Source organism: Eubalaena glacialis, chromosome 2, assembly GCF_028564815.1.
Source record: "Eubalaena glacialis isolate mEubGla1 chromosome 2, mEubGla1.1.hap2.+ XY, whole genome shotgun sequence".
Classification (NCBI taxonomy): Eukaryota; Metazoa; Chordata; class Mammalia; order Artiodactyla; family Balaenidae; genus Eubalaena; species Eubalaena glacialis.
Window position 1 is genome coordinate 82518895 of NC_083717.1, and position 23773 is coordinate 82542667.

The 23773-nt window shown below is 43.2% G+C and overlaps 1 protein-coding gene across 1 annotated transcript in view; it reads left to right on the forward strand.

Moving 5' to 3' along the window:
* The window catches only part of ONECUT1 (one cut homeobox 1), a 32320-nt gene extending 14723 nt beyond the window's left edge, over window positions 1-17597 (forward strand). Inside the window, exon 2 of the mRNA XM_061182109.1 lies at window positions 17305-17597. Coding sequence (XP_061038092.1) covers window positions 17305-17597 — 293 coding nt within the window. The remainder of the gene's footprint in view (window positions 1-17304) is intronic.
* The last annotated feature ends 6176 nt before the right edge of the window (window positions 17598-23773 follow it).

The following is a 23773-nucleotide window of genomic DNA, read 5'->3' on the forward strand; positions in this document are numbered from 1 at the left end:
AAAATAACTTCTTTGTAAAATTATTACTACTAATCAAGAAAAAAGGTGACAAGAATCACCCATAACACCCCCAAACAGAGATAACCCCCCTTTTGTGAATATCTTTCCAATCTCTTCTCAATGGGATGATCCATACATACTATAACTTTTTAAATTAAAAATCCCATGTTATTAAATTTATGATAGAATATTTGAAAATACATAAAAGAAAAATGGAGACAATAAAACCCCCTGGTAATTCCACCATTTCTGCCCCCTCCCAAATACCTCACGAGTAGCACTTATTCATTTAGCAGATATGTATAGATAGCGTGTTTACAGTTTGCAAGACAGCAAAGAGGTCAAAGCCCTCCCTCTGCTCCTGGAGCGCTCTGGATCAAAAAGCTTTCTGCACATTTTATGTTTTACAGCTATGCTATAATTTAACCAATCCCCTATTTTTGGATGCTTAGGTTGGTCCATAAGTTGATTGGGCAAACAAATTTTATGACTATATAATATTTTAGAAGCATCATAATTTACATAACCTCTCCAACAACCTTTCATTGGACATTTCAATGATTTCAAGTTTTTGGTTTTGTTTTGTTTTTGCTATTATCAGTCAATGGCACAGCAGTCAGCAACATATGCAGAACTTTTCTGAATATTTGTTTTCCTCTTTCAAAAATAATTTTTCTCTCATAACTTTGGAAAATATGAAACACTATAAACAATACAACAGGATCAAATCATCCATAATCCCATAACCCAGAGATGATACCTGTTTATGTGTCGGTTTGTTTCCTTCTAGCTTTTTTAAAGTATGTAAATAAGATACATTTTTAACTTTTATTTTTCACAAAATTGAGCTCATAAAGAATTTACAGTCAGACTTATCTCAGTGTCATTAAATATCATTCAAAAGCATGATTTAAGAAAATTTTACTTGGAAGTTTTTTTCAAATTTTTCAAAAGGTGCAAAAATAAAATAAGAACATAAACCATTTACCCACCAGTTGACCAGTTGTTAACATTTTGCCCCATTTGCTTTATCATTTGTGCACACATGCGTGCTCTCTCTCTTTCTCTCTCTCAATCTCTCTTTCTCTCTCGCTCTCAAATGCACAGAATTTTTTTTCATGAACCGTTTCAGAGTACGTTACATACATCATGACCCCTCACCCCTACATACTTTAGAATGTATTTCCACGAGTATGAACCTTCCCTTCTGTAGCCACAGCTCACTTTTTTCCATTGACCCAGTAATGTCCTTCACAGCATTGTTCTCCAGGAGAGGATCCAGTCTGGGATTAAGTTTCATATCTCTTCTTTTCTTTAATCCTAAACATTTCCACAGCCTTTTATAACCTTTTATAACATCGAAATGTTTGAAGAATATAGTCCCCACTTTAAAAAAAAAAAAGATATTTCTCGTTTTATGTTTATCTGATGTTTCCTCGTGATTAGATTGAGGTGGTGCTTTCTTGCCCAGAAAGCTGCATGGGTGAGGTGTGTTCTTCTCAGGGGATCACATCTGGAGACCCATGAAGTCTGTCTGTCTCCCACTTAACTGGAGAGTTAATTTTGATCACTTGGTCGAGGTGTTGCCTAATTTCTCCACTGTATAATCACATTTTTTTTCTCTGTCTTACAACTAATAAGCAGTCTGTGGGGAGATACTTTAAGATTATGCAAATATCCTACTCCTCATCAAAATTCCCCACAGATTTAGCATCTATTGATTCTTGCCTGACCTGTTTATCACGACGGCTTCAAAATGATTTTCCATCTCCGGCACTCCTGCCTTGTTTGACAGTCAGCTCTCAGCTTTCTTCTGTGAGCAAGAGCCCCTTCTCTCTCATTTACTTATCCATTTGTTATTGGATAAGATTCACACATTCCTTTTTTCCCAATGGTTTCTAATTCAATTCTGTACTTACCTATTTTGGTGCTCAAGCTGTCTCAGATTTGACAGTGGGAGCCCCTTTAATCTGGCTCCTGTGTTCTTGTGACTTGTTTCCATCTTTCTTTTCCTTCTCCTCCTTCTTCTCCTCTTCCCCCTCCTCCTCCTCCTCCTTCTCCTCCATTTTTTTTCTTTTACTTTCTGGCATCATAATAAGATGTTCCAAGCTCACCTGTTACCTACCCTGTCCCAGCCCTAGAATCTGCCCTTTCCTTGATGAGCCCTGGTTTATTCTGGTGGGGAATGGTATTAGAGACCAAGAAGGCCTGGTCACTAGGTGTGCTCATGGCTAGTAGCATGACTTTGTTTTTTAGCCCCCTCAGAAAAATCCAGGAAAAATATGCATGTATATTTACACACACACCCCCCACAAATATACATATGCACTCATACATATATAATATACACGTGCACGTGAACATGCTTACATACATATTTTTAAAATCATGAGTTCGCACAAGTACCTCCACATCTAATTGCAATATATCCCCGTAGGATTTCTTCTTGCCTACCCTCATTCCATAATTGTGTGTCCTTTCCTCTACAGTGAGAACCCTGGCACTCAATAACATATCCACCCCCCAGCACACATGCACACTTACTCATTTGCTCAATCCTAAAATAATTTCAAAATTGCTTCACCCATACCCGTAAAATAAACAAACCTGCTAAAAAAATTTTCTGTAACATTCATTTTCAATTCTTCCTCCATACATATGCCCCGACATCACTTGGAAACTTGCTAGAAATACTGCTGATTCAGAAACTCAGTGGAAGAGCCCAGTAATCTGTCTTCTTACAGACTCTCTAAATGATTCTAAAACATACTAAAGTTTGAGAAGCACAGCCTGAAATATGCAGAACAGGTTTGTGATATATTTGTGTGTGTGTGTGTGTGTGTGCCTTTGTGCCAACATGTTATTATGTAAAATAATACTTTAAAAGATCCTAAATGTAACAACCATAAAACAGGTGCAGTGCAGACTAATCACAGTCTTTTGTCAGCATGCGTGTGGAGGTGTGATGTAAAAGAAGATAAACCCCCAGTTATTTGCTTCTGTTCCGTTGCCAGCCTGGTGGATAATCAGGAGGAAGAGGGAGGCATGGGTGTGAAGTACCCTCATTTGCCAGAGGGGGTGCTCTCCAGCTCCACAGCAGCCGCCCCTCTGCCCCTTGGCATTAGGAAGTTCTATCAGTTAATGACAGAATCTCCTCCAACTTTATTCTAAATTACCTGGGAAACTTGTTTAAAATGTGTGTTTCTGAATCCCATTCTCTCAGAGAATCTAATTCAGTAGGGATAGGATAGGGTTCCGGAATATACATTTTGAACAAGCCTCCCCTTCATGCTCCCAGGTGATGTTGATGTATTTGACCCACGCCTTACAAGTTCTGCTCTGGACTCTAGACCCTGTTTACTCAGAGTGCCATCCTGGACCAGCAACTGAGCAGTGAGCAACTGGGAGCTTGTTAAATGTGCAGAATCTCAGGCTCTGCCCAGACCTGCTGGATCAGAATCTTCATCTTAACAAAATGTCCAAATGACTCAAGTTTGTACACTCAAGTTTGAGGAGCACTAATTTAGAATAGTGGTTCTCAGCCTAGCCTATGTGTTAGAATCACCTGGGGACTTTAAAAGGACTGTGTCTAGGATGTCACCCCATTTTCTCTGGGGCCACATCTGACTTATTTATCCAACAAGGATGCTGAGTATGCCAAAGAAATAATCCATGGTCTACTCTTACAGAACTCATGGGTTCCTAGTGAGAGAGATGGGTAGGTAATAACTAATTATCTGGGGAGCTCTATGGGCACAGGAGACCACAATTCACCCCAGATGAGAGAGGGGATGGAGAAGCCTTAATAGAAAATGAAATGCTTGAGCTGGGCCTTGATTACATAGGGACAAGAAAGAGAAGGAAGGACATTCTGGGTGAGGGAACAGCTTGAGCAGAGGAATAGAGGTGTGAACATTCATAATGTATTTAGGACTGACTTCTGAGCAGTGTGGCTCAGTGTGGATGGTGGCTGGGCAGTTGTGGGAAGTGAAATGGAAAAGGTGATTGGGGTCAGAGGGTCAAGGTCCTTGAATATCTTGATGGAGCGGCCAAGAAGGGCTTTCCTCTCAAGCTTACTGGAGACCCTTGTGAAGCCAATTGTATAATACGTGTGTCATTGGGAGAACAGCATTTACAATTGACTCTACAGATGACTTTCCAGAAATGCAAACAAGGAAAACCACTAATTTGAAATTAACTGTGAAAAACGTCTGATGACTTGGCGAAAAGTCAAAATTGTAGGTTATTTTTTAAGGAGTTCCATTTTATAACTTCCAATTGCTGTGAATATTATAAAGTGTTATATATGGCTATTAATTAAAGAAATGGGATCAATAAGCTAAGACTTACAATTCACAATAGGCCTGCATGAGATAATAATGCATAATAAGCATGTAATTCATCAGGTCTGCCATTTGTTTTGACTGTTTTGCAGAATCAACATCATAACTAGGGCATCGATATCACATATTTCCAATTATTATTATTATAGCCCAAACTATTGAGGGGCTCTTTAAGATGAGGGAGACTGATGTAATAAAACCCCAATGGATCAGGCATTAACAGAAGTTTAGGAATTTAAAAATCAGAATTCCTGAGCCAACCTTTCATTAAAGAGCCACATTACCTTTTGTTACTGACTGAAGGAGCAGGTGCGAGGCAGCAGCTTTTCTTCCCACCAGTTCTTTTGAAGCTGCAATGCAGGGAAAGAGCTTCGAGGAGGGAAGGGTCAGGTGGTCGTGTCTCTTCTGGTGAGTCTCAAAAAGCTTGGGCCTGTGCTCAGGAAAATGTGTGCATGTGACAGTGAATGGCCAGCAAGAGGATGGATGCAAGTATCACAGGCGTATGAAAATGCATTCATTCAACAGGATTCTCAGTTCACCTTTCTGCCTCACGTTCAGCCTGTACCAGAGGGAACACAGAAAAAATGAGAGAAGACAAAACTTGCGAGGAGAAGAACTAAGATAGTCTAGAATAACACAAAAAGGGCTGTTTCAGGAGCCATGGAAAGTGAAAGCTGGTGTGATTCTCTGATGTCCTCCCAGTCTGTGCCTAAGGAATACCCGAGCCCCAGCTCCTCCACACCATCACCTCCACACCATCCCCTTCTCCACCCCATCAACTCCTCCACACCATCCCCTTCTCCACCCCATCAACTCCTCCACCCCATCACCTCCTCCATACCATCACCTCCTCCACACCATCAACTCCTCCACACCATCACCTCCTCCACACCATCAACTCCTCCACACCATCACCACCACACCATCACCTCCACACCATCACCTCCTCCATACCATCAACTCCTCCACACCATCAACTCCTCCACACCATCACCTCCTCCACACCATCAACTCCTCCACACCATCACCACCACACCATCACCTCCACACCATCACCTCCTCCACACCATCACCTCCTCCACACCATCACCACCACACCATCACCTCCACACCATCACCTCCTCCATACCATCAACTCCTCCACACCATCAACTCCTCCACACCATCACCTCCTCCACACCATCACCACCACACCATCACCTCCACACCATCACCTCCACACCATCAACTCGTCCACACCATCACCTCCACACCATCCCCTTCTCCACCCCATCACCTCCACACCATCACCTCCTCCGCACCATCACCTCCTCCACACCATCACCTCCACACCATCAACTCGTCCACACCATCACCTCCTCCACACCATCACCTCCACACCATCACCTCCTCCACACCATCAACTCCTCCACACCATCAACTCCTCCACACCATCGCCTCCTCCACCCCATCACCTCCACACCATCACCTCCACACCATCAACTCGTCCACACCATCGCCTCCTCCACACCATCCCCTCCTCCACACCATCCCCTTCTCCACACCATCACCTCCACACCATCACCTCCTCCACACCATCAACTCCTCCACACCATCCCCTTCTCCACACCATCACCTCCACACCATCACCTCCTCCATACCATCAACTCCTCCACACCATCAACTCCTCCACACCATCACCTCCTCCACACCATCACCACCACACCATCACCTCCACACCATCAACTCGTCCACACCATCACCTCCACACCATCCCCTTCTCCACCCCATCACCTCCACACCATCACCTCCTCCGCACCATCACCTCCTCCACACCATCACCTCCACACCATCAACTCCTCCACACCATCGCCTCCTCCACCCCATCACCTCCACACCATCACCTCCACACCATCAACTCGTCCACACCATCGCCTCCTCCACACCATCCCCTCCTCCACACCATCCCCTTCTCCACACCATCACCTCCACACCATCACCTCCTCCACACCATCACTTCCTCCACACCATCACCTCCACACCATCACCTTCTCCGCACCATCACCTCCACACCATCATCTCCTCCACACCATCACCTCCACACCATCACTGGACCCTGCCCTGACTCTGATCCCAGATCCACCATTTACTATCAGGGTGACCTTGGGCCAATCCCTTAACCTCTGAGCCTCAGGCTGTGCATTTGGAAACAAACGTAAACTTTTTTTTTTTAACCACCACCATGATTTTATTCGTAAATAAATGCTCAGTCTAAAGCCAGTTTAGGCAGACAGGTGGGTGGAGATCAGAAGAAGTGCAGATCGTGGGCACCTGTGAGCAGTGGGGCTGCCCAGGGAAGCAACCCACAGCTGTAATAGCACCTGCTTCCCACAGTTGTTGAGTGACATCATAAGGTGATACCTGCGTGCGGCTTAGCACAGGGGAAGCAGCTGTACATTTCAGCTGATCCTGTTCCATCCCTCCCAGGCCCAGGCAGCCTCTGCCCTCCTTTGATCATAAAGTCCAATAGCCCTACCTCTTGGGCTACAGCTGTGGAGCTGTCCCTAGAGAAGAGAGATTGATGGAAATATGTTATATGCTGTCTCCAGAAGGACTCCAGGCAGCAGATGGGTGGGAAGGCAGGTCTCTGTCCTGGACAGCTCAGTTATAGAAGCAAACAGGGTGGGGTTGTGAGAGGTTCGGGCGACTTTTCCAACCTGAGTTTGATGCAGCAAACCTCTCTTGGCTTTAGCTGCTCCCCATCTTTCCTTCTCCTTTGGGTCAGCTCAGTTTTCTTTTGCCTCCTCTCAGAGCCGATATCCACATGGAGACAGCATCCAGTGCGCCTCTGTCCCGCCACTGAAACTAGACTCACTCTGGTCCCCCTCCCAGGCCAGCGTGGGTCTTCCGTGCCCTTCACTGCCTGAGCTCCCTTCATCTCAACTTCCGTGCAGCCCGATTTCCCAGATGGGCCAACTGCAATCCTTTCAGCCAGAGCCAGACCCGTCTGGCTGACAACAGGCCTGCCGCCTGGCCGGCTAGCTGCTCCTACTCCACACACCATGGCTCTGGCTTCCCGGGCTCCCCTCACCAGCTGCTCCTGCCCGTGTAACCATCCTGGGGAAAGTTTTCATGATGTGTCCACCATGCTGGCATCTGCCTCCAGGGCACAGTGGAGTTGGAGGTCGCCCAATGAACCAGCTGCGTGCCCATAGGCGAGTCTCCTCACCTCTTTGACATTGTTTCTTCACCTACAGAAAAAGACATAATACCCATTTCTACCTCACCTGAGTTTTGTGGGGATCACATGGGAAGGTTGAATGGAGGTGATTTAAGTACCATAAAGCAAGCTACAGGGGTTATAGTGATCATTCTTGACTAAGAACGTCTGCTCTTTGCATGTTTTTATTAGGTCTTTCACACTCGTGCCCAGAAGAGCTTCCATAGGTGCTTGAGCTACCCACAAAGTCACAGATACCAGAAAAGCTAGCTTGTGTCCAGCAGGTTGTATCGGCCCCACCTCCCTCTCCTGGGCATCACTGTTTCCAGATAGTCTGTGCAGGAGTTCCCTTCCCGTGTAAAGGCTGCCCGTGGCCATATCAGTTAGAACTCACTGGAGTAGCTTTTCAAATTGTACTTTATACTGTGTTCTCCAAATTTGCTGCTTAAGAGCTGACAAAACAACTGGGGGCCTGGCTTATAAAAATATGCACAGGACAGCACAATAACTCAAGGCAAAGCAGATAACACTATGACCCAGCACTCCTGGAGTCTGAGCTCTAATCCTGAAGCTGGGGCAGCCCACTCACTGGCTCTTTGATCTCCACAGGATGGGTGCTGGCCTGTAAAATGGGCTTGGGAACCTGCCACGTTCACTTCCACGGTTCCTCCTTTCTTGTTTTACTGAAATCTGTTTTATTTGCATGCTTGTTCCTCCACGAACATGTATTGTCTTGTAGAGTTTACTTTGAAAAGCAGTTTCAGCTATCAAGAGACAGTGTTTGGGGGCTCAGTACACATGAACAGAAGCCCCCCTTGTCCCTGCTGCAGTCCAGAAGAGGTTTCCTCTCGGTGGCAAGTGGGGAGTGAGGGCAGAGGGCTCACCCTGTATGCATGCCCAGCTACTTCTTTCTTAAATAGTTGTACTAAGAAGTAATTTACATACCATACAATTTACCCATTTAAAGAGTATAAGTCAGTGGATTTTAATATACTCACAGAGCTGTGCAACCGTCACCACAATCAATTTTAGAACCTTTTTATCACCTTCCCAAAAAGAAACCCCATACCCATTAGCAGTCCCACCCATTTCCCCCCACTACGCACTCAGCCACGGGCGACCACCAACTTCTTTCTGTCCCTAAGGATTTGCCTATTCTGGCCCCCCTGCTTTTTTATCCTTTTTCTCTGTCCCCGAAGCCCCAAGCTCCCCTGAGCAGGGTGTGCAGGAATGTTACTACCAAGTCGGTCAGGAATCTGGGTAGAATTTCAGAGTGTGCTTTTTGCCTTCCCAGTGCACCCTACCTTCCCCGGAGGCACTGGAGCAGCAAAGGAGCTGAGGGCCCTAGCAGCTGCCTGGACCCGCCTCCTCCAAATCCAGGCCGGACCTCCCCTGAGTGACTTGGGACATTGCAGGCTTACCTGTTCAAGAGCCCTTGGCCGTGCAGGTTGCAGTTTTCAGCACTGGCGCCGGCCTTCAGGGGGAAGACACTGCGTCTCTAGCAGGCCCCTTGAGATGACAGGGTAGTTTCACTGTGCCCTGGAATCCCAGCCCTTTCCCTTAGTGTTCCCTGGCCCACCTTGCCTCAATCACATTAGGACAGCAGACCCTGGAGCAGTTGTATGGAGGAAGTACACGGCCATAGTGCAAGGACTCTCAGGGTAAAAGCCACATGTGATTGGGGAAGCTGCAGGCATACAGTCTCCTTCCTCAGTCCCTTAGAGTCAGACCACCAAATAAATCTGATTTGAATCATCCAAGCCTGGCTCTTTCTCAGCCCCGCCCACGCAGGCCTTTCATCCTGCCTCTCTAGGATTCACCATCCAGACCTTGAGGCCAAAACTGTCCTCTCCTCAGGTTAAATTCCCAAATTTCCTATTAAATTTGATGCCTCACAGAGCTGTTGCTAAAATTAAATAACGTCTCTAAAGTGACAGACCCATGGCTTACCATTCATCTGGCTGCATCCCCATCTTATTCTAGCAGATACTGTGGCTCCCCGGTCACTTGTCTGTGCATCCACCACACACACACATTTCTCCATATTCCTCTTCAGTATAACTAAGATCAGTGAAAATTTTCTAAAGGTCCTTTACAAATTGCGATTACAGTTTATGAATTTCAATTTTCTGGTCTTACCAGGTAATATGGTTTACTAAGCACACAGGTCCTGTTCCCTTTCCTACCTCATCTGCAAGTGCTCCGCCCCAAAAGTCTTCTCTCCCCACTGCCTGCCAGGAGGGAGAAGGAGGTGGTGGCACAGGGATAGCCTTACAAAAGAGGGGAGGTGGCCGGGGAGGGGGCCAGCTAGAGTGAACTGTTCAACCCTCACACTTCTCCGAGTGCCCATTTATGACGTAGAAATCTGAACTGTACATCTTCCCTCTGGAGTGATGTTGACTTTATACACATCAAGTCATAGAGCTGCACCTAGAAGGGGTTGTAAGTTATTTAGTCAAGTCCCTTCACTATACAGTTAAGGAAGCTGGACCCAGCCTGGTTAAGGGGTTTAACCCAGCCATTCAACTAATTAATGACAGAGCCGGAACCAGAACCCAAAACTTTTGACAACTAGAGCAGTGCTTTTACAAAACCTTCCTCCCTCATAGACTGGGAATATAACGTACACCCTCATTCTACCTGGACCCTTGGCGTTCCTTCCATAAGGGCACATTGAAACATACACTACAGCCCCCAAGAAGACAGCCTCTTCTAATCCACAATTCCATCCTATGTGAAGCAGCCAACTCTGGGACAAATATACCAAGAACCTCAGGAAGCAAATTAAGCAAATTTTCCTACATTTTTAATGAAAAAGTAGAAACTAGTAAAAATGTAGAGTACCTATTGTTTAATGGCTCAGAGTCCTAGGAGGGCAAATGCATAACTGTTCGCAGGGTCTGTGGTAGTTGCTGTTGTTATTGTTTTAATCTCTAAAGCTTATGAGGTCGAAGCAACTGTGAGGAATGTGAGTTTGTGTTTGATCGCCTTCATTCAGGTGAACGTGGATCTGGATTATTTGCAGTACTGGCTGGTGTCCCTGCAGAGCCATTACCTGCTCTTTTTGAGAAGCCATAAGGCTGGAGAAGGTGAAATGGAATGGTCAACATAGTGGCTATATATTCTAAAAGACAGAGTAAGGTTACCTTGGAAATTTTTTAACTGAGATAATATTAGACTTTGGAAACCAGGAAAGACACTGCAGGGGTGTATTCCTTGACTCACAGGGTTTTCAAGCCTGCAGGGGCCTTAGAATACTGCCTGCTCATTGAAAGGATGTAGAAAAAGAGATCAAGTCATGTGTTCAAGTTTATACCACAGGCTAGAGACAGAGCAAAGACCTGAGCCTGCTGTGTAAACTCACTGTTTATACTTGCATCTTGACCAAAGAAAAAAGGAAGGATCTGAAAATTAATTTGCAAACATCTAGAACACTTCTTAAGCGTTTATAGTTTTAACAATCACTTCAGCATAGCTTATCTTATTTAATGCTTATTATAATCCTGTGAGGAAAGAAGGCCATTGTCCTCTATTTTGCAGCTGGGTAAACTAAGGCTCCAGAAGGCGAGGGACTTGCCCAAGATCACACATCTATCAGTGGCCACAGAGCTGGGCCTTGAGCTTGTGTCCTGTGAGCCCAGGTTCATCTAAGAAGTTGTATTGTAAGTCCATCTGGCTTTATAAATGTCTCCCAGGCCCACATGTCTGTGCCTACTTATTTTTTTTAATTTGGTACAACAGATCTTTTTTTTGTAATTGTTATTGAACTATAGTTGATGTACAATGTTGTGTTATTTTCAGGTGTACAGCAATGTGCCTGCTTATTCCCAGACAAATCCTTGGCAGACTTTTGCATAGTTCAATCAGCAGTTTAGATGTTGTAATGTCCTTTGTGACGTTAAATCAGGAAAATGGATATAAGTTGATACACAAATGCTTGGCTGACAGCCGATTCTAGGATGTTACTGTATATCATGTTTTATAAAGTGTATTCTAAGACAGGGCTTCTTAAACAGTGAAGGACTAGCTGTTTGTTTCTAATTTCCATCTGTTCTGGACCAATAGTTTTGATAATACGATAAAAAATGTATTACTAGAACAATAATCACAGAATGTTGGAGAAATGTCAAACAGCCACAAAACTTTCTAATTGCTTATTCTCAATTTTCTGATCTTGCTGCAGGTCAGTAACAGTTTACAGACCAGCATAGGTCTGGCAACCACATTTTGAGAGACACTGTTCTAAGCAACACCATTCCTGAGAGAAATTCCCTGAATAAAGAGTTGCTTAATCAAATAAGTTTGGGAGACCCCATAAGCTAGAAAGTATCAGTGCACATTAGCATATTAAAGGCTCTGAGAAGTCCTGCATTAAAGAAGCTTGCTTAATCATTAATTAACTCAGCATTTCCCAAACTGCCTGACCTCGAAACTCAATATTCATGGAATGCCTTTCAACATCCTGCAGAATTCATATTTCTTGAAATACCCTTGGCTCTGTCCTGCCAACTATGGGCAAAGCAAAGGCCCCAGTCATGCCTGAGATGAAAGCTTGTCCTTTGCCCGCAGCCTCATGCATTGCTTTTTAAAAAAAAAAAAATTCTTTATAATCTTTTATTCTTGTGGTGCACAAAATCATTCTCTGCCTTTTACCGTCTTCCACGTCTGCTTCTGTGTCCCATATAGTACTGACTGTAGGTGACCTCATTCCCAGAGAAGATCAAAGTCACCTGAGACAGCCCCACTACACTTTGCCACTGCATCCTGCAAACATATCTGCTTGCCCACCTTCATGGAGGTGACTCATGACGGGTCTTCTTCCTCTTCAGTACTACCTTACACGTGCAATAGGAATCTTCTTCCCTTTAATCCAGTTCTATAATAACTATTCTATCTTTAATGAAAACTGTACACCCACACAAAAACGTATAACTTTCCCATAAAACACATGCAATGCTGTTCCCTAAGCAGCAGTTCCTGTTGTCAGACTTTGCTCCCACTCTCTCTCTCTCTCTCCACTGCACAATTGTGTGGACCAGTTGCTGATTTCCTACCTTATAATGGGTAATCTCTACCTTGAAATGAATTCCATGGGAATGCCAAAGCATTGCTCTCACCTATATTCTCTTAACAGGTCTCACAACTATAATTCTGTACAAGCTTCTAGAAGCATGATTTTATTTCTGTGGGTTGCTTCTCCTGGGCACCTTGTTGAGGTTACCCACTGACTGTCAACAAGCTTTAGTCCACTGTCCATTCTACAGATATCTCTGCTTTCTTATTCAGCCACTCCAACTTCTGCACAAAGTTCTTTCCAGGTAAAAGCACACACATTTAGTCACAGACACCCCATCCAGTACCCATATGGGCACTGAGCTCCCCTTATAGCCAGGCACTATGCCAGCCTGCCCTGGAGAGACATAATGAGTCTGCCAGGCTCCTCGCTCCAGGAGAATCCCACTTCCCAGATTCTAACATTGAGAGCTCGGGTCAGGAACTTCCAAACTGCATTTCTCCAACATTAGTATTGTATGAGACACTGATAGACAGTCTCTACCAAACAAGGTTCTGGAATTAAATAAATTTGGGAAACATAATTATATTTGCTAAACGCATATTACGCATTTTGAGGAAGAGGTTATATAGTAGGTTTTTCTAAATGTACTTGGCCTGCAAACCATCTTTTCAAGTAACTCCTATTTGAGGCAATATCATGCCTCTGATGCCATTTGGGAAAGGGTGGCTCTAGAGTAGCTTCAGCCCACTCAGTCCTGCCAAATGCTAAGGACCACATTGAAGTCATTCAGATACACTAGTTACGTAGAAAATAGATATCTCTTTGTGATTTCCCTTAGTTCTGCCTTTTTTTAAAGATTTATTTTGATGTGGACCATTTTTAAAGTCTTTGTTGAATTTGTTACAATATTGCTTCTGTTTTATATTTTGGTTTTTTGGCTGCGAGGCATGTGGGATCTTAGCCCCCCGACCAGGGATTGAACCCTCACCCCTTACATTGGAAAGCGAAGTCTTAACCACTGGACCACCAGGGAAGTCCCTGTTCTGCCTTTTGAATGATAAATAAGTTGAGTCTGCACCCGATGCTCAGTTATTTATTTTTCCATAGGTATGTGTTCTGTGCAATTTACCATCTAGGTCCCTAATGACTTCCCAGTCTGTATTCCTAACCCAGATCTCTTCCCTGAGCTCCAGGCCCCATATATCCTGCCGTATGCTGGACAACCACCTATTGGAGATCTTTAACAGGATGTCCAGCACGCATTTCAAATGGATTTGTCCCACATAGAAGTGCTTACTGCTCTCATAAAACTCATTTCTCCATCTGCATTCCCTAATGGCCTTATTACTACCATCCAATCAGAAACCTGGGAGATGTTCCGAACTCCAGCCTCCCAGCCAGGTTGTTATTACTAATTCCTCTTGATTCTACCTTCCAAGAAGCTCTTAAATTTGCTTCCTATTTTCCACCTTCAACTGCCATTGTCTATCTTGGGGTCCTCATTACACTGATTTTCTAATTGGCTTCTGTCTTAGGTCAGGTTTTCTGAGAAAAAGACTCTGAGACTTGCATGCAGGAAGGTTATCAAAGAGGGCTATGGAGATTAACCCCTGTCGGGGGAGTGGAGGAAGTAAGACCAGGCAGATGGAGTTGAACTTTGATGTAGCTGCAAAAATAGCCTCAACCAGTCCTACAGGGTGCTCTGGAACTAGATAACACTTCAGAGTTGTCCCTACTTGATGCAAGGGTTTGGGGTGGGGGAGCCTTAAACCAATACATTCCTACTGTCTTCAACCTCCACCATCCATACTCCCATCCCCTACTCCTCCCGTCCCCCGCTGGGTGTGGCTAGTCCCCCAACTGCACCCCAGGGTGGCATAACCTTTGGCCAAGGGCAATTCCCAGTATGGACCTCAGCTGAGAGCCACCAGCCTCTTCCAGCAGGTGCAAGAATGAGTGAGTGCCTTAGTCCTGAAGGGGGTCAGAGTGGCATACACAGCATACTGGTCCTGAATCTTGATGCTTTCCAATTCATCCCCCACACCACCACCAGAGGGGTTTTTCTGAACCCAAATTTAATCACACGACACTCTTACTCAAAACCTTACCTACAAGATAGTTCAAATTTGATCTCTGTCTACCTGTGAAGTATGTATGTACTTGCATGTACTCTTGCCCCACTACCAATCTACTACTACTTATCAGTCCTTCACGAATGCTGTTCCGCCTGCTGGGAATGAGTATTTCCCACTTTTCTCACTAGCAAACTCCTATTCATCCTTTAGGGCCTAGCGTAAGCACCCCTCTTGTGTGATGCCTTCCTTAATATCCTCAAGCAGAGATAATATCCTGTATACTCTTTTCATGCTCTTGCAGTTATTTGCTTACATAACCACTAGACTGACGTCCTTAAGAGAAAGGCTTGTGTTATATTCATCTTTGAATGTAAGTGAATGAATCAACCAGCCATGTGTATCAGTATTATATAAAGCTGTGTCTACATGGGCTGACTCAAACTAACTAGGCTTGACTTCAGCCTAGTCAGCTTTTTTTTTTCAGGGACTTAGTCTAGTTGCCCAGTGAAGGCTATGGGTTCCTGGGGGGAGGGACTGTATCTGGGAACTCTCACCTAGTTTAGTGTATATAGCTCAGTGCTCTGAGGGAGCTGGGCATTTAATAAATCTTTCCCATTATGTTGACACTTTCCGTCATGGTGGGCAAAGGGCATAGCCAGTGATCTATGGAATGTGTTATAAAAGGTACCAGAAGACCTGACTAGCCTAAAAATCTCTCTTTTATGACTGAGGTCTCCCCTCATGTCCATTCTGAAATTCTTATTCTTATATTTCCTAATATATTGGACCTGTGGTCCCTGGAGTGAGGCAAATGCACTCTGGGGCCTGGGCAAGCTGATGCACCTGTAGAAGAGAATTTCTATGTCTATTTAAGTTATTTTACCACTTTAAAATTTTCTATATTTTGTGTATGCTTTTTAATTATACTACTGTATAATAATACAGTAGTATAGTAACACATGCATATCATTTATAAAGAAATAATGTAAGGGAATGTAATACTCAAAACATTTTTTACTAAGTAGCACATGATTAAAAAAACTTGGAGACTCCTAGATTGGACTCCAAAGACTGGAGGCTTCTTCAACCTTTACCCATTAGCTTTTTAGCTGCTCTGATTGCCTAGCTAATTTGTGCTAACGGGCACCTAAGGCCTTAGGGGAATCCACGATGTGGAGCAGCTGGGAATGAAAGGTAGGGGCAGGCTGAAGAGCAGGGCTACCTGGGGAGAGTACAGAGGCTGCATATAGCCAGAGCTGGTGAACCATCTAAGAAGGAATTGAGAACCTGGAATACAAAAGGACGGGGGGCGGGGAGCAGGAGAGAGCAGTAGGCAGGGCAGCCAGCTGGAGGCGACATGAAAGAGCGACAGTCCCTACCTCCACCAGGAACCAGGAAGACGCCCTGCCCTGTCTGCCTTTCGCTGTGGTTGGAGCGCACATCAGAGTGTAGCCAGCCAGGTGTGAAGATAGCCATGGCTGCTCCAGAACCCCTACACAGGGGAGCTGAGGGACAGGAGTTAGGGCATAGGAGCTAACCAGAGCACTGTTTTTACTTGAGTTGCGTGGTTATTTGGGGATGGCTTGCAGGGATTCATTGATGGTGGAGGTTGGGGGCGGGGAGGGGGAGGGAGTCATTAGCAATTCAGTGCCCCTTTGGCAGGTGGAATCTAGTGAGCTACATTAGGCGAGAAAGAGGAGTACAGCATCTGAGGTGAGGAGACCCTGATCCAGCACCAAACCCTGCAGACCTGAGGACCACACTGGGATGATACACCAGAATAGCTCTAGCAGCCTAGAGGCAGCTTCATGATACAGGACCAAAAGGCATGCGCAGGGAATGGGCCTTCTCAGTGGAGATGAGGTAAGGGAAGAGGGGGGACTCCAAGAGTAAGACTCTCGTGAAGAACAAAAGAGAGGCACAGGGAGACCCCAAAGGTGAACGTGGCTAATGTCACAGGTTTAGCCCCAGTGCTGAGGAAGTGGGTTTCACCACAGCTCCCCAAGTCCTGGTTCCACTGAAGAATCAGTGGAAAACTGTTTGATGGGCATGGTAGGACACTCTATACAGAGTTTTCTTACATACAGTTTCCTAGGAAACAAAAAAGATCAGAAGCAAATGCAATTCCTTTTTATTTGGTTTTTAGACCCTCACAGAGGCTCTTAGTATTCCACTAGCAGCAGACCATAAATCCTTTGACGGCTACAACCACTTCTAGGTGATAAAACTTTGCATTTGTAAAGCACTTTAGTTAACATTATCTTTTACATAATATTTCATATATGCTTACCACACCCAGCAAGGTAGATGTTCTTATATCCACTTTACAGATAGTGATATAAAAATTTGAACCATAAGTTCATTTGTCTAAAACCCAACATTCTGCAGATGAGAAATCGAGGCCCAGGTGTCGGTTAATTGATGTACCACCAACAAAATACAGATACTCATCAAAGCCAGGACCCACGCCCAGGACTCACAGAACTCCACCTCCTCCTCATTCTCCATGCTTTTGTTACACTTCCCTCGCAGCCCACGATGGTGCTAAAATCAGAGGTCAGCAGGCAGAACGTGGCCATGAGGAATGCCTAACAGATTTTATGGGCTGTGCCTTTCTACTCTCGATTCTCCCAGGCAGTCTCTTCTAACACCCTCTGTGCTTCTTTGCAGCATGCAAAAGGAAAGAGCAAGAACACGGGAAAGATAGAGGCAACACACCCAAAAAGCCCAGGTTGGTCTTCACAGATGTCCAGCGTCGAACTCTACACGCGATATTCAAGGAAAATAAGCGTCCATCCAAAGAATTGCAAATCACCATTTCCCAGCAGCTGGGGTTGGAGCTCAGCACCGTCAGCAACTTCTTCATGAACGCGAGGAGGAGGAGTCTGGACAAGTGGCAGGACGAGGGCAGCTCCAATTCGGGCAACTCATCTTCTTCATCAAGCACTTGTACCAAAGCATGAAGGCATAACCACGAACTGAAACCTCGGTGGAAAAGCTTTAAATGAAAAAAAAAAAAAAAAAATTTTTTTAAAGACCAGGACCTCAAGATAGCAGGTTTATACTTAGAAATATTTGAAGAAAAAAAAAAAGTGTTATTTATAGTCCAAAGAAACCAAAGACTTAGCTCACCTGCATTCGGACTTTGTTCAGAGACACACACTTCAGCCAGGTGATGACTTGGCAAGAAAAATTACTAGCGGGAAGACACCACTGGATCTTACAGCTTCAGTCCATGATCATCCTCGCTGTGCTTGGCTGTTTCGTGGTTTGGAGCGTAGTGATTTTGAGCCATTGAGTGGACATCTTTAAGATCAGACTTTCTCATCCACTCCACTGCGCCACGAAGGTGTATGGTGTCTCAGTACTGTGTGTGGGTATGTGCATGAATATACACACATACACACACACACACACACCACCACCTCCACCACCACCACCATCACCACCACCACCTCCACCACCACCAGTGGTTAGGGACTTAGGCAGGGCTGGTCTTCAGGAAGGGTTGTGCTGTAGGAGTGCAACCAACATAGTGTGGGGTTGTCTGAGTTCATTGGCTTAGGAGTGTGATTTTGCTCGTCTAGCCTAGCGTTTGAACCTGCAGGCCCGCGACCTAAATGCAGATTCAAACCCAGCAAAGAAATTTGAATGACACCTAAACCAGTGCATTCTCTTTGTTTGTTAAGGACTGTTCAGATATTTTTTAAGAAATGAAACAAGAGTCCATCCATTAAAAAAGAAAATCACCTAGGTACCAAAGAACACAATATTATAGTACAGGTATTTTATTGCAATGATTTTAATAACCAAAGCTATTTTTACACAAGATACTATGTAAAGTTATACGTATGAACTGATCTAGCTGTAATACACATACCACGTAGAATCATGACTATTATTTATGACTCTTGAAGCATTTGAAATATTAGTTTTCAGAACTGGCAAGAAAGAATGTAGCTTCAGGGAAGCAATATCATAACAGAGAGGTCGATGCAGTATACATGTACATCCAGATGGCACCCTCCCTTTCGGGATCCATAAATGTCACTTAAGTAAACATAGACATGATTCCATGATCTGTTCATAGCTGAGAAAACCTGGGGATTCTTCTGAAGTAGGACCGATTTGTAAACTTAGAAAACTAAGTTTAACAGGACAGGTAACTAAATTAGAAAATTTGTTCAAAGTAATGCTTTTTAGTAAAAGGCCACTGAATAAAGGACCCCATACTTAGGTTAATTTGACTTAAATTTGCTTTATGCATTTGACACCAAATACCTATTTAAAATACTTTACAAACACACAAAATAGGCAGACCAACATTATTATTAAAATGAACTATGCAGTTCATTATATCCTGAAAATATAATCAACCCCAGACATTTTGTGACTTGGACACCAATAAAAATAGCAAGTGCAACGGAGAAGTGGTGGAACTGCATAGAAAAAGCAAGAGTTCTAGTGGAAGACAAGACCTTGGGTTCCATAGGTATTAAGCTATTTATTTCACTAAGCATAGCCTCTAAAGAATACTACATTCTTTCTTGCTACTGCATTAAGCTGGAAATTTTATAACATAGATTCCACTCTCTAACAGGGACAGATTAAGAACTAGACCTGAACTTACAGATACAAAATTTTAAATTTCTATTTTTCCAAATCACTTAACCAGGGCTATAGAAATCAAGGCAAAATAATAATAATAATAATAATAGTAGTAGTACAGTTGTTCTGGTAGTACCCAAGTGAATTGCTTGATTCCCAGGAAAATTCTCTCTGGATTCAGTTGAACTGTAACTCACGTTAAGTAGATGCCTTTTGTACTAGTAGGTAAAGAATTGGGTACTCTTAATCACCACACCTAACTAGAAATATAAAATTAAATATTATCTCAACAATAAGCTGTTTATTGAGATTTGTTAAAATGCTAAAGAAAAAATTAAACTATTTTGACACAAAACCTAACTCCTTAGGATCAAATCTCAGCATCTTGTCCAGGTCTAAAAGCAGCAGGCACCTGGAGAGATGAGGCTAAACCCACAAGCCATCTGTGTCTCCTTCATGTCTGCTGTGGGATGAGAAAAGGAAACCAGGACATACTTCTCCTTTGATGAAATAATGCATTTGCCTTGACACATTTTGTCTTAGTATTTTTTTTTAATCTCGCTCCAAATTCCATCTTTAAATTTTCCCTACTAAATATGGCACAATTATAGTTCAGCTATTAAAAGAGATCATTTAAATGGCCACCCTTCGAGATTTGCTAAAAATGTAATCTTGTCAATGACATAAACGAAAAAGAAAAAAACTGATGAACTTTTTCTCTCTCTCCAGGAAAGGAAGGGGCCAGGGTACAGCTGTATAATGTATTTATCATTTAGGAGGGAGGAAAGCCTTATTTATTTAAAATATGAGGATTTTAAATGCAGGGAAATTCAAGTTGTGTCTACACACAATCTTACCAAATTCAATACCCCAGGAAAAACAAAAGTTGAATTCAGACAACCATGTCTTTTGCTTTGTTTTTCCTATATAACCCCCTCAGATTAATCTGACTGTGATTTACATTTTCAACCAATTATTTTGGTACTGTGTAGACACAGTCTCAAAGAATATTGCTACATTTTTAATATTCCCACCATAATGTTTTTTTTTTTTTTTGGCTGCGCCTCCCAGCATTCGGGATCTTAGTTCCCCAACCAGGGATCAAACCCGTGCCCCCTGCAGTGGAAGCATGGAGTCCTAACACTGGACCACCAGGGAAGTCCCCATAATGGTTTTTTTTTTCTTTTTGAAAAATAACCAGTGATCCTATTTGCTAACACCAAAGATAATTTTCATACCAGCATCGAATTTGCACCCATTATGCAATTTCAGGGCCTAGAGATATATTTTCTCATAAACAGATGCACAAATCAGAGCCTGAAAAGCAGTTTTTTTTACTTGACTGTTTAAGCATACCCACAACCTTTACTTTTAAAAATCCTAGTGGACAAACTCAGCTTCTCACAAGCAATACATGTATTACATCATGTATGACTGATTCTTTATTGCTTCTGACTTGGCACATAGAAAATGCTTCTATTCTTGTTTAGTCTAGCGTTAATTTACAACTCAGGTTTCTTCACCTACCACACTCTACAGAGCAGATCCCGTGCCATTTGTTCACGCATCATTTCTCAATCCTTTAGCAAAATTCACGTAAAAAGATATCTCACTCTTTTCTTTGTATGCCTGTTTATTCCAAAACTGCACTCCAAATAACACATTTTGGGGTTTTTTGGTAGAATGGAAGTTAGACTGGTTTGGGCCATAAATCATTCAGGTCCTCTCATGACCGGAAGCTTCCCTGAAAGGGGGCCAAGAGAAAGAGTGGGAGGTGTGATGTCTGGACACCCCAAAAGCCCAGACATCAGTAAATGTTCAGGTAAAAGAATTCTGCATGTCAGACACTGACTATTCCAGTTCCTGGGTGCAGCTGGAACAGGCTCCCAAAACCAAAGAAAATGTGTGGGGAAATTTAGAAGTTCTAACCGAACATGTCACTCACTCTGCCCCTCGAAAGCATAATTTTCCAGGAAAAAAAGTAAAAGCTCTGTGCTGTTTTTGGATTCACGCCACTCCCATTGCTACCCCAGGTGAACAACCGGTCTTTGCAGGTTAAATGCAAACTTTGCTATACCAAAGAGTCCTAGGACATTTTCACATGAGCTATAAAGGCATTTTCCCTAAGAAAGGTCCTCCCTTCTTTGTACATAAAGGATGAAAACTATGCATTTAGCAAACAAAGAGAAAGCACTTCTCCCTTTCCTATCTAGTTGTTTAGGGTGCGTTCAAACACCAGAGGCCGTTTTGAGATGCGATTGGCCTTCTGGATTATTCTTGTGGTGTGGTTAGCTTTACAGTACATTTGGTAACTATTTCCTAAATAGTAAGGACAAAGAAGCAGAAGGTAAGAAATAGCTACTTCCACGTGTATTAAAAAAAAAAAAAAAAAAGTGTAAAGATCTACTATTTATAGTGTGAACCAAAGACGCTACCTCACTCGATTTCCATTGGTGATTTTAATCACATTGATGATACCAAAGAATACCAAAGATATTTTCATGCACGGCCTTGGTCTGCAGAGGGAACTCCGCCCCTTCCCCTCCCCCGCCTCTTCTCCCCACCTCACTCTTCACTCAGTGTGTAATCTTGTCTTCATTCTTAATAATAATAATACGATAATGATAACAACGTTAGGAAATACTACTCTTATTACTGGTAGCTCTTCTTGTAAATCTCTAGGCAAACATGTTGCAACCTTTGTAAACTCCTAGGACGAGTGCCTTGCTTGAACCAAAGTGTTAAACCGCTGTTGACCTCTCTCACCTTATACTCTTTGAATACCTCAGCCTCTTAGAAAGGCCACTAATGAAAAAAAAAAAAAAAAAGGAATAATTATTCACCGTGGTGCTTTTTCCGTGCAACCATGCAATGAAACTTTCTTTGATACCAAAGGATGACTTTTTTTCCCCCCAATTTCTTGCTGATAAACCAAAGCTCCTCCTCCTCGCTCCCTCTCAAAGTTCCCCCCACTTTACCGAGTCCCTTCACCAGGCAGGCCGTGCATCACTTTTACCAATTCCTCCAAATACCTCATAGTAAGAAAGTTTTAGGGTTATGTTGTATAGAGAGTCTATGTGATAAGGCAGAACTTACTAGTTTGATAACTGTTAAGGTTACTTTTAAAAAAACTTTATAATTCTTATTTATTTTGTAGTTTGTATGTTGGGGATGTCCCCCACCCCCCCCACTTCGGTTTGGGGTTTATTTTCTCAGAAGAACTGCTCTGTTGCTCAAGGAAGACTTAATTTCTGGAAATGTTCCCCAGGTGGGTTAAGGGTTGTGTAAAAATGCAAGAATGGAACAAGAAATGATTTTCATTTTGATGGTTACTTATGAAGTTTTTGTGTTTCGTAGTAAATTTGTTTCCACAGGGTAAAAAAAGTATGTATAATCTCTTTTTTGTGAAACTGGTTCCTATTTTTCTCTATAATGTGCTGTGATTTTTTTTTAATTTAAATTACACTTTATATGAGCTTATTTAATCACTGCATTAATTTATGACTGTGTCGTTTTTAAAATGTATATAGTAGAATGGAAATGGCCAAAGCTTTACGTTACAATCTTTTTGTTCTCGATGCTAAGATAAGCTGAAAGCAAGAGCTTCTCTTAACTGCAGGGTGTATCTTTAGCTTTTCTTAGCAGGCACTTCAATGTGTGTTGTGAACACCTCCAGGCTCCCCGCTCAAAAGATCTGTACATGCCAAAATGGGTGTTTCGAGGTAGTCTTTTTTTTTGTCACTTAGAGAGAAGAAAGGCATTATTCTTGTTCTTCCTTTAATTTATTAAGTTTTTTTTTTTTAAGAAAAGATTACTTTGCAGGTTAGACCTGAAATTCCAAAGAATTTAAGACTTGTTTAATGTTTCAAAGCACCGGCATTTGTGAGAAACTTTGCTACTTTTTTTTCTTTTTTTTTAACCATTCCCCTGGGTGTGAGAAGTAAAAAGTGTAAAAACCCAAAGAGACAAGCTAACTTGAATTTGGAAATCCTCGTAAGTTTCACCAAGTTTCTGAACTGCTTCAAGGCAGGGGACAGGGCATGGAGACACAGTTCCTTTCACAGAGCTAAGAGAGTATCACGGTTCCATACCGTACAGAGAAAGTCAAGGGTGAGGGGCAGCTGACCTGGCCCCTGCCGGTCTAGCCAACCCACGGAAGAAGCCAAACATGATTGCTGAGCCCCAATTAGCAATCAAATTTAAGAAAGATGTTTCAAAGCTATGTATTCCTCCCCACGTTTTTTTCTTGGAATCTACTACCCACAATTACTCCCTTCTCCCCCCAAACCACCTCCCCCCAACCAGAACTAGAAGAATTCTCAAATGTCAGAGTCCCGTGGGTGAATGAACTTCAGACTTATTTCAGTTTGTGTCTTCTCACTCTTCCTCTTCCCACTAGTTTTTTTGTCCACACTAAAGATGGTCCCTGCCCCAGGCCCCCTTAATTAAGGCTGTTCAGGTACTTGGTCCTGCTTCAGATCAGCACACACGAAGAATTCTCAGCTGACTAGGGCATCCTCAGAACACCCGG